We start from the raw sequence: 12492 nt of genomic DNA on the forward strand, positions 1-12492 counted from the left end.
TAGAGATACTGGTATGCTGTTTATATGACTATATATCTGCAGTGCAATTGGAAAAACAATATCAAGCACTTATTTTAATCTGCTCTGCAATGCAGTTATTGTAGACGTTGTAACTAGGTTTGCAGCTGTCAAGCTATGTTGCAAAATCAATCGACTGTTTTACAATAGCTTTCAATGTTTTCTGTGTCTTTAACATAAGGGTTACACTGATGTTAGACTTGTTAGTATTTCAAGTTTTCCCTTTTTGAGCTGTTACCAGATTATTGCAAAACAGACAATATGTAAAACATTCTGCAGCCGCAAATTCACTTTATGTATGACAAATGTGCACAGAAAGCTTGATCGCAGCAGAAAGCCTTTGTGTTATGTACCGGTGTCATTACTTCGGTCGAGTCTATTTTAGAAGACTAAAAGTGCAAGCACTGTGTTTTTCTTTTCCCTTCATCCACCCGTTATAAACGTGTTTAGACTGCTTCTGCTCTTCTCCGAGGTTTGAATCACAGGAATGTGACTCAACGGCAAGAAGTGTGTGTGTTCAAGAGGCTGGGCTATGTTACATGTTAGTGTTTACAGGTGTTAGTGAAAACCGTATATACCCGAATATAAGACGAGGTTTTGTGTCTAAAAATAGACTGAAAAACGGGGGGTCGTCTTATATTCGCAATACAGATAAAATCACATATCTATTAAACGGACGATAACAAGGTGGCGCTGTTGACACTCGACAGCCTCGAGGATAAATCACGCATGAACGCTGCTCACACAGAGAAACTGCGCTAAACAATCAAAATGTTTTTATATTTATAACAAATGATACAGTTAAACAACATCACTCAACCAAGTGTTTTCCTGAACACCATCACGACTGAAAATGACACTGATTTCATATGACATTTTACATTTTACACACATTTTAGATGCAATATTGACCGTTTTTGTTCCCTTTCACCCGCGAAAATAGTTCCAAACAGCAGAACCATAACGCGTCTCACAGCATCAGTAAGTGTTACTGAATGATTCAGTGTTTGATTGAGTCGTTTGAATGAAGCGACTCAATGACTCACTCATTAAGTCTCTTTTGCTGCCACCAAAAGAGTGGTGGTTTAAACATACTAAAATGTTATTTATCCAAAAATACAAATGTTATAACATTATTTAATGCAGTTGTAATTTTTCAGTGTAAATTATTTATCTGATTGGTAACAGCCCTATTGTGTCTTATTTTAAAGCTACACTGTGTAACTTGTTTAGTTTATTCTTAGCTAAAAACACTTAGTTCTTTTAAAAATGTGCTCATTAATGTATATTTACTACTTTCGAGTAATAAAGTATTCTCGTAAGTTTATAATATGCCATTGAAAACACATACGGGTAAGGCGTTCGAATGCCGGTCGCCATGTTGGCCCTCCATCTTGAAAGTACATTAGCCAAAGAGGGACATACCTAGGGCTGGGCGATATGGAGCAAAAAATATATCTCGATATATTTTGCTATATCTCGATATACGATATATATCTCGATATCTTTACAGGAAAAATAACCCCCTAAAAACTACAGCAAAAACAAATATGCCAAATACCACAAATTTTTTTTTTTTTTTTAAATTGAAGTGCAAAGAGGTAGTCAAGTGCTTTTGCGACATTTAAAAAAAAAACTCCCTGATTACATAAATAATAATAATTTAACTGTAAAAGAAAATAAATAATATTGCCTTCTTTTCATTTATTTCATGCTTTCAAAAGATGAATCAAAGACTCCCTTTTTTACAGTTAAAGTAAACAGTAAGCATTTTGCAGAAAGATGGGGGCATGACTGAGATATAAATAAACAGATTTTGTCATAACACCATTTCCTGTTAAATTTGTATCAAAATTCAAACAGTGATGTTTGTCATGAGTTTGACAAAATTCAAACTCATCATGAGGATCATGTAGGCTACACATGAGCTGAATTTCACTTCTTTTCCAGTTACAGAACGAAATATGAATGTCAGAAGGTAGGCTATATGATAATATGATACAGTACAACTGACAGGAGAGCACCGCGTGTCTCAGGACACCCGGGATGTCGCGTTTTTCCCTCTTGGTTAAAACATGAATAGACCTATTCATCATAATCCCGTGATAAAGCTGACAAAATAATAATAGTAATGATATTGCAATACTTTTTAAATGTTTTCAAATGATATGCGACCATTTTGACATTTTAAACGAAAACTATGCGATCAGTTAGACACAGATCATAACTGGCATGATTGCGACCGCGTCTCGTACCAGTAGTGTCAATCACCTGACTGTGGGTGAAACGTGCGATTTGAACTATGATGAACATTAATATTTCTTTATGAATTTTATCAAGCAGTTGTGTTAGAAGGAAAACATGGTCTCTAAACTGAGTCCTGAACAACGTGCGCGCTTGTCAACATGATAACTAATCCTCACCTGGTTGTGGAAGCAGCCGTGTTCAATGAGACAACACGCGAGGGGAGGGGGAACAAAGCAAGAGGCGGGAGGCGCGCGAGCGGGAGCGAGCACAGCACAGAGAAGGCAAACAAGCAAAGTGGCGTAATCAGAATAAATATAAACAATATATCGATATATACGATATGTCCAAATCCATATCGAGCTGAAAAAATATCTCGATATATTTTAAATATCGAGATATCGCCCACCCCTAGACATACCCGTAAATCCAAGCTTCGCCTTTCGTGTTTTAACACTCGATGGCACCGTGTCGAATGTGAAGAGGGGGATTGCCATGTTAATCTTGGACTAAATCGGCCACCGTAGGAGTTAAAACGAAATGAGAATTGAGAGGAACAGAAACTGGATGGTCATATACCTTTTCACCGCTAGATTGGGAAAATATCACACAGTGTAGCTTATTTGAATGTATAGATCAAATTTAAGAATATAACATAAGATTAGGGGTTAAAATGCCCTTTAAAAAAGGTAAACATATCACAAATATGCAGTTTTCAATATGCCGGAGCTGATTGAACACTGGTGAGAATATTGCTACAGAATAAATTATATTTACAACACAAAAAATAAAAAAAAATAAACCTTTTTTTCTGGACAAGCACATTTTTTTACTGAGATGAGTAATTTACTTATCTGAAGGACAAGCACATGAACATGCTTAATGCCGAGCCCTGCAATGAATCGTGTTAAAATGAATTATCAGTAGAATTTTCAACAACAAAAAACAGATTTTTTTTTCCACAAAAATAAGTCTGGAAAATGGGGGGTCGTCTTATATTCGTGTATATTTGGTATATTCATCAGCCCCAGACATGAAGAATAATTTCTGGAAGGATCTTTGTTACTGGAAGCAGTTGTGTCTGGCTTCCGCTCCCCGTGAGAAGTTTGCTTGTGGCCTTGAACAAATCACTGGCTTGTTATATCGTCCATAGATTGTGCAAGAGCAGAAATCTAGATGACAGGATTGTTGTTCCTCACTGGTGTTAATGTAGCAGGAATGACATTTTGGCATGTTTGCACAGTTTGAGGCTTGGGGGTCTCTACAGTACAAAACTGGCATACATGACGATGGCTCTCCTACTGTAAGTCGGTAGCACAGGTGAGGCTTGTCTAATGAACTAGACAGCTATGATATGTTGACACTGACATACTGAGAATAATTGATGGGCATTTCTGTGAAGAGCAGCTGCTTTTGTCCAAATGCGACGGTGACCTTGCCTCAGCCACATTGAAATGTGAACACCAGCCATTTTGTAATCGGGGACAGGCTGCCAAGTCATAGCCTTAAAGAAACACACACACACACACACACACACACACACACACACACGACTGGTAACTGAGGGCCCCTCCCTCCCCATGAGGCTTTTGGGTAATCTCACACTATGGCTGCTGCCATGAGCAGGCTTTAACATGGGCTGAGCGGCCGGGAATTCACCCAAGGTTTCACTTGACCTTCAGGTTTCGTAAGGATGGCATAGACGGGAATGCACCTAATGCATATTAAAGGGGAGGTATAATGCTATTCCATGCATTCTGGCCTATTCACACTGTTAAAAGTTGATTCTCATGATAAACGCTGTAATGGACAACATTACAAAAAAAAAATGTTGGATGTATGATTGAGTATTTCTGTGCCAAATACACTCCAGGATTCGAAACACGTTTTTTTTTTCCGAGTATGGCCCTGTGTGACGTCATAAAGAGCGGAAAATCCTTGTATGAGCACACACACACACCAAGCAGAGCGAGAGCGAGAGCAAGAGTGTGTGCATCAACAAGCTTTGTTCGGGTACCAACAGCCGTCTGCGGCGCTGGCGTTGTTTTTAGACACGATATCAACAATGTCACTAAAGAAGTGTGTGTGTGTGTGTGTGTGGGAAAGATCACCTTGTTCAGCTTCACAAATAACCCAGTGTTAAGGGAACTGTGGATGCAGTTTGTGTTTCCGGAGGGGTGTGTGTGTTTTCCTGGTCATGAGTGGAAACCGCAGGCAGTGAGTGAAACTGCATCTAATGTGTGTTTTGTTGGCAATCGGGTAAGAGCATATAATGTGAATAACATCAACGTGTGTGTGCTTGTTTTTGTTAAATATCAGGACACAAATGTGTATAATGCCATGGGTATGACACAGGTATTACAGGAGAGGGTGAAATATGAGGACATTACCCATGGCCCCACTTTACAAAAGGCTTATAAATCACACAGGAGGAGTTTTTATTAGAAAGTAAAAATGCAGAATGTTTCCTGTGATGGGTAGGTTTAGGGGCTGTGTGTGTGTGCATGTGTGTGTGTGTGTGCGTGTGTGTGAGATGGGTAGGTTTAGGGGCAGTGTGTTTGTGTGTGATGGGTAGGTTTAGTGTGTGTGTGTGTGTGTGTGAGATGGGTAGGTTTAGGGGCAGTGTGTGTGTGTGAGATGGGTAGGTTTAGGGGCTGTGTGTGTGTGCATGCGTGTGTGTGTGTGCGTGTGTGTGTGATGGGTAGGTTTAGGGGCTGTGTGTGTGTGTGCATGCGTGTGTGTGTGCGTGTGTGTGAGATGGGTAGGTTTAGGGGCAGGGGCAGTGTAAGGGGAGAGAAAATACAGTTAGTACAGTACTAAAACCATTACGCCTATGGAAAGTCATCACATTTTACAAAAACAAACGTGTGTGTGTCTTTACCTCCGCCCACTGCACACCTCCACGTACTCGGCTGTTTTCTGAAAGAATCGGTTCAGTGTATCTGTCTTTTATTAATATAATAAACTAAAGACTCTTTGGAGATATGAAGGATCAACACGACTCTATAGATACTCAAGATTAACATGAGACTGGTAGAAACCGTGTGTGTGTTATGAACACTTTATCTTGTGCTAGCTTACTTAGACTATGAAGGTCATAAAAGTGCATGAGGCTGGTTTGTGAGCTAACATTCCCCTGTTTTCTCCTCAACAGAAAAACAAGGTCCAGAGCGGAAGCGGATTAAAAAAGAGCCCACTAACACCAGGAAGTCAGGCCTGCCGTTTGGGATGGGTATGCCAGGGATCCGGGCCGGCTATCCCCTCTCAGAGAGGCAGCAGGTGGCTCTTCTCATGCAGATGACAGCGGAGGAGTCCGTAAACAGTCCAGGTGCGTTTTTATCATGGACGCCACGTCTTCAGTAGCTTCAGTAGCTTCCACTGTCCCTGCCGCACTCTCATTGCTATGCTTCATTTAAACACACACCACAGCACTTAATTAGAATTCAATTAAACAAGATAACCCTCATCAATTTCCATTACTTCAGCGAAATGAACCTCTGCAATCTTAATCCACTGTTGTTCATCAGCCCTCCAGGACTGTTGATAGAGCATCAAGGGACTCGGTTGTGCTGTTCCAGTATGAATTGTGGGGAACACACATTCACTATTAACTCCGACTTTTGCCTCAATAAACTGCTAATTTACAGAGTAATAATAGTTAGTAGTTTTGGTAGCATTTAAAGAGTTAGTTCACCCAAAAATGAAAATTATTTCATTAATTACTCCCCCTCATGTCGTTGGACACCCGTTAGACCTTCGTTTATCTTCAGAACACAAATGAAGATATTTTAGCTGAAAGCTGAGAAAGGCTTCAGAAAGGCCTCCATTGGCATTCAGTCCATTCCCACTCACAAGACCCATAAAGGCACTAAAGACGTCGATACAAAGCCCATCTCACTACAGCGGCTGGACAATAATATTACAAAGCCACAAGAATAGTTTTTGTGGACAAAAAAATTTAAATAACGACTTTATCCGCCAAGTTATTGTCTTCCGTGTAGGTCTCGGCCGTGAGCTCAGGCGATAGCGGCTCCTCCTCTTCCGGGTCATGAACGGCGGAGCTGCGTCATATTCTCACGCATGCGTCGAGTTCACGTCAATAACTTGGCGGATAAAGTCGTTATTTTGATTTTTGTGCGCACAATAACTATTCTTGTGGCTTTGTAATATTATTGTCCAGCCGCTGTAGTGAGATGGACTTTGTATCGATGTGTTTAGTGCCTTTATGGGTCTTGTGAGTGGGAATGGACTGAATGCCAATGGAGGCCTTTCTGAAGCCTTTCTCAGCTTTCAAAAAAAATATCTTCATTTGTGTTCTGAAGATGAACGAAGGTCTTACGGGTGTCCAACGACATAAGGGAGAGTAATTAATGAAATTATAGTCCTTTTTGGGTGAACTAATAACCCTTTTATGTTTAGGTATTGGGTAAGATTAAGATTGAAAAATCAATTGAATGAATGAATTCAAATTTTTGGTTGCAGGCGATTAACAAAATAAGTCAAGTGTTTGTGTAATGGCGCATTTTTGGCTCCCCGGAGATTCCGTAGCGTTAATTTTCACGTAGCATTCTAGCAAGCAACGGCAACATAGCACACACGAAACAGCAATAGAAAGCGACAACATGGCTACCGGTGAAAGTGGGAAGCTTGTTCCCAAGAAAGGAATAAAATCATCTGTTGTTTGGAACTGGTTTGGGTTTGCCGCGACAGACGTGGAGCGAGAGACCCCACGCTGCAACATTTGCCTAAAGCTCATTGCAGGCAAAGGCAAAGCTATTCCAACACCTGAAACAGACACATCCAGCCGAATATGAAAAATGCCAGTCAAAACTGGAGTGACCAACAAACCTTAGCTAAAAAAACAGCTAACTGTAGCCGAATCCTTTGCACAAGGCACCACAATCACCGAAGCGGTCGCTTTGCACATAGCCAAAGACATGGTACCCATTTATTTAATAATCATTCCAGAAATTGGGATTACATTTGTCTTGCTTTTGATTAAATAAATGCAAAATTTGCTCTGTTGTCTGCCGTTTGTACTCTCCTTAATAACTATGGGGGGAAAAAATCGTAACTCACATTAAAAAAATATATAATCTGAAATGTTATTTTTTGGCCATATCGCCCAGCCCTAGATTAAGGGATGTAGAATAAGCTCATGCAGAAGAAGGCATTAAAATGTGCTTTAAAGTGCTAATAAACAGACAATATCCTAGTAATATGCATGATAATAAGCAACTAGTTAATAGTTAACTGAACCGTAAAATAAAGTGTTATCGAATTGTTCAGTTTCAGATTGAATTGGCCCATGTTGGTATTGCACTGGAACACATTAGACATGCATTGCATTGATTTCAAAGGTCTCGTTTCCTCGCATGTCTCTATTAGATTTACTCAAGTTTAGCTCCTCTTCAAGTAGCTCACCAGATTTATTTTTCCAAAACTAAAGACTGCAGGAAATGCCTATAACCCCACCCCTACATTGCATGCCAGCTATTGTTGTGCACACTCTTTAGTTTGATCTGAATATAGTGATTTAGTGTAGCTGTAGTATGTCTTCCCTGTGATCACTAATACATGTCCTTGTTTACATAGTAGTTTGCTGATTCAGTGTGCTTTTACAATATCGTCCAAATCCAAGGGGTGAAATTCAGTTAAAATTGTCATTTAATGAAAGATGTGACAGCCAGAAGGCACAAATTGGCACTGGCAGAAGTTGTTCGCTTCCCATGTTTGTGGTGTAAGACTGCCACCTAGAGGTCAGAGCAAATAATACTTAGTTGCTCATGCTCAGTGATTTAAAGGGATAGTTCACGCCAAAATAATTTCATCACTCACTCACCCTCATGTTGTTCCAAACTGCATGAGTTTCTTTAGTTAAACACAAAAGAAGAGATTTCGGTAACCAATTAGTTGTTGGCACCCATTGACTTATGGAAGTCAACTTTCTAGTTACCAACAATGGCAGTTGTTTGAGGGGACGAATTAAAATAAGAATGGTGTTGTGGACAGCTCTCAGAAATGTAGTGCGTCTAATCTCTTGTTTGACTCCTAACTTGAGGTCCTTTGCCAATTCTGTTCCTATTTTCCATTTCTCCCGGTTGTTTCCTGTTTTGTCTATAGCAGGGTTCCTCAAACTCTGTCCTGGAGGGCGGCTGTCCTGCAAACCCTGATCAAACACACCTACCTGTGATTTTCTAGTGATCCTGAATACCTTGATTGGTTTTCTCAGGTGTGTTTGATTGGGGTTGTAGCTGAACTCTGCAGGACAGCGACCGAGTTTGAGGAACCCTGGGCTATACTGTCCAATTCAATGTGATAAACTAGTTTTGTCCTATTTAAAGGGATAGTTCACCCAAAAATGAGCCTGATGTTTATCTGCTGACCCCCAGGGCATCATAGGTGTGTTTGTTTCTTCAGGAGAACACAAATGAAGATTTTTACTCAGCTGTTGCTCGTATAATGCGTGTCAATGGGGTGTATTTCTATGAGAGTAAAAAACACACAGACATACAAATCCATATTAAACCTTGAGGCTCGTGGAGACACATTGATGTCTTAAGACGATCGCTTTCTGCCAGAATTATTAATAATTTTTTTTACCTCATATCATATCTAGTATTCCCAACGCTGTTACTTCCGCCGAAGAAGGTCAAAATCCCAGCGCGATCACACACATACACACACACACAAATATATATATATATATATATATATATATATATATATATATATATATGTATATATATATATATATATATATATATATATATATATATATATATATATAATATGCCTGCACGGATTGATCAAATGAGACGTCTATGTAAATATATTTCTTTGATCGCGCCGGGGTTTTGACCTTACTCGACGGAAGTAATGGCGCTGGGAATACTAGATGAGATTCGTCTGATATGAGGATTGTGTCCTTGGATGCCCTGGGGGTAAGACATTTTCAGTTTTGGGTGAACTGTCCCTTTAAAATTATTTTGAATCATCTTGTTGCCCCCTATGAAGTCTGCTGAGGACCTCTAGTGGGCCCTAGCCAGTTGAAAACCACTTCTGTTAGTAATTTTGCTGGTAATACTTATGTTTTCATTCAGACACAACACCAAAGCATCAGTCACAGTCAAGTCTGGGTCAGAAGGGAACACCAAACTCTGCCTCAAAAACCAAAGACAAAGTTAACAAGCGGAACGAGAGGGGTGAGACGAGGCTTCACCGGGCGGCCATACGAGGGGAGGCACGCCGCATAAAGGAGCTCATCAATGAGGGCGCTGACGTGAATGTAAAAGACTTTGCAGGTAAGGGCAGCCTTTAGATATCGATCACCTGACTTACACTTTAATCCTGTATAGGGATGCTCACATTGACCGTTTAACCGTTAAGCAAAGTTAATAATTTTGACCGACTTATACTATCAGTTAAATGGTTTGTACAGGCTGCATGGTTAAAGAAAAATATGCTCTTTGTTAGATCAAGTGGTGCGTCGACACATGCACACGTGCCTACACACACATTTAGCAAAATGAAGCAATGAAAAAGAAGTAGGCCTAAGTGTGGGACCATTATGACACAATGGCTACGAAGTTACTTGCAAAATATGCTATGTGGTATTAAAATCCAGCAGTAGTACAAGCTTCTGACTGGTGGAAAAAAAATGAAAAAAGCTTTGTCTAAAGCCTTGTTAACTTTATACTCGTCACGTCCGCTTGAGTGCGTCAAAAATTACGTCAACATGGAGTAGGCGGTCGTGCATGTTGAGCCCATTTCGCTTGGCCCCAGTCATCACTTAGACATGTTACTTAAAAAACAAAAACAAACCATAAAAGGTGTGGATTGAGGTAGACCTGCTATTTTTATTTGACAGAAAAAACTATTCCGGTTCTTCAAAGCTTCAAACGGATTCAATGCGTTTCGTTTTGTCATCTTAATTTGGTCAATATTATAGTGAAAATGTTTAGTCTAGGCTTATTTATTTTATGCCTTTTATTTATGTGATTTTATTCAGTTTTTCTCTGTTGTCAGAAGCGCTGCATGTGCGTGAACATTTTGATAATGTGTGAATCCAGGTTCTGTTGTTGAGCTGTTCTGTACGCTGCTGTTTGCACAGCAGGTTCATGCTCATTAAGCATGTTAATGTGCTTTCCTTCGGACAAGTAAATCAGTCATTCACTTGTCCGAGTAAAACATTAGCTTGTCTGGAATTTTGTGTGTGTGTGTGTGTGTGTGTGTGTGTGTGTGTGTGTGTGTGTGTGTGTGTGTGTGTGTGTGTGTGTGTGTGTGTGTGTGTGTGTGTGTGTGTGTGTGTGTGTGTTGTAAATATGATTTATTCTGAAGCGATATTCTCACCAGTGTTCATTCAGCTTTGACATATTTTAAGTCTGCATATTTGTGATTATTTTAACCTTTAATAAAGGGCATCCTTCCCCCTCCCGCCTAATCTTATTAAATATAGGCTATGCTTCAGGTTTCATATTATATTCTTAAATTTGAATCTATTCATTAAATTAAAATAAGTCACTATGGGGCTGTTACCAGTCGAATTAAATCATTTACACTGAAAAATTACTACTGCATTAAATAATGTTATGAGATTAGGTTTTTTGAATAAGCAAATAAGACATGTTAAAAACTGTTTAAACATAAAACTAAACCACCAGTAGGTGGCAGCAGGTGAGTCTTAATGAGTGAGTCAATGAGTCGCTTCATTCAAACAATTCATTCAAACAATTCATTCAAACAGCTGATTCATTCACTAACACAAACTGTTGCTGTGAGACGCGTTATGGTTCTACTGTCTGGAACTGTTTTCGCTGCTGAAATAGAACAAAACAGTCAATATTGCATCTAAAATGTAAGTGACTTAATGTTAATTAATGGTTTATGGAGCTGTCAAATGAAATCAGTGTCATTTTCAGTCGTGATTGTGTTCAGGAAAACAGCCCACATGATTGTGATGTTGTTTAACTGTATCATATGTTATAAATATAAAAACTTCACATTATGAATGTTTACTGCAGTTTCATTGTGAGCGGCGCTCGTGTTGTGATTTCTCCTCGAGAGTCTACGTGAACGCCAACTGTTACCGTCAGTTCATTATGTATTATACTATTATCCACTATCGATCGTCAGGTACACTAAATCAATGCAGAATCATTCTTGCATTTTGGTCACAGGGCGTTAATGTCGAGCCCTGCACAGTAAAATAAACAAAATTGCCTTTTTAAATAATTTAAATAATCAGATCGTGAGCGGCGGTTGTCGGTCAGGAAAAAAATTAACCGAAATGAGCTTCTTTAGTCCTGTAACATACTGTGGAATTTGAATAGGATATTTTGATCTGTTTAAAATGCTTGTGAAATTATTTTCATGGCAGACTCTTAAAGCAGAATGCTGTTTATTTTAGGCTGGACCGCACTGCATGAGGCGTGTAACAGAGGGTATTATGATGTGGCCAAGCAGCTGCTGGCAGCCGGGGCCGAGGTTAACACCAAGGGCCTGGATGACGACACGCCCCTACACGATGCATCCAACAATGGCCATCTTAAAGTAAGCACCTCAGATCAGACATTCAATATACAGTACTGTGCAAAAGTCTTAGGCAAGTTAGGATTTTACCCCCCCCCCCCCCCCCCCCCCCCCCCAAAAAAAAAAAGATTTAAGCCAGTTATTTATATATTTTGCAATAGTGTGTCACTAGGTAATATCCATTTTCAAACATTTATTTTGCCATTAATTGTAATAATCCATTCCAGTGAGATGTGTGTATGCAGAAGGAGTCTGACAACAGCTGATCCACACGGAGATCTAATCTCACCATCATCGAGTCCGTCTGGTGTTACATGGAAAAAATGAGACAATTTCATAAGAACTGCCAAAACATCTCCAAGACGCTTGAAGAAACCCTCCTGCACAGCTCCCTGAAAAACTCTGAGCAAGTGTACCAGGACAAAAGCAGTTTAAAACACAAAGGGTGGTCACACCAAACACTGATTTGATTTAGTTATTAGGAGTTCATTGATAAACAAAATCTATTTATCAAATTATTTTTGAAAGCTTTCTCACTTTACAGCATTTTTACGCAAGTGTCTAAAACTGTTGTCAGTACTGTAGCTTTGCAGGAGGGTTTCCTCAAGCGTCTTGGAGATGTGGCAGTTCTTGTGGATTTTGTCTCATTTTCTTTATGTAATCACTCCTAATAAATAAATCAAATCAGTGTTTGGTGTG

At 39.6% G+C, this 12492-nt stretch overlaps 1 protein-coding gene across 2 annotated transcripts in view; it reads left to right on the forward strand.

The window, feature by feature from the left end:
* ankrd11 (ankyrin repeat domain 11) overlaps window positions 1–12492 on the forward strand; it is a 218477-nt gene that overhangs the window by 188076 nt on the left and 17909 nt on the right. For both annotated transcript variants that reach the window (XM_067452027.1, XM_067452034.1), the window contains exons 5-7: window positions 5417–5590; window positions 9366–9566; window positions 11672–11814. In XM_067452027.1, coding sequence (XP_067308128.1) covers window positions 5417–5590; window positions 9366–9566; window positions 11672–11814 — 518 coding nt within the window. The remainder of the gene's footprint in view (window positions 1–5416; window positions 5591–9365; window positions 9567–11671; window positions 11815–12492) is intronic.

Source organism: Pseudorasbora parva, chromosome 1 (assembly GCF_024679245.1).
Source record: "Pseudorasbora parva isolate DD20220531a chromosome 1, ASM2467924v1, whole genome shotgun sequence".
Lineage (NCBI taxonomy): Eukaryota > Metazoa > Chordata > Actinopteri > Cypriniformes > Gobionidae > Pseudorasbora > Pseudorasbora parva.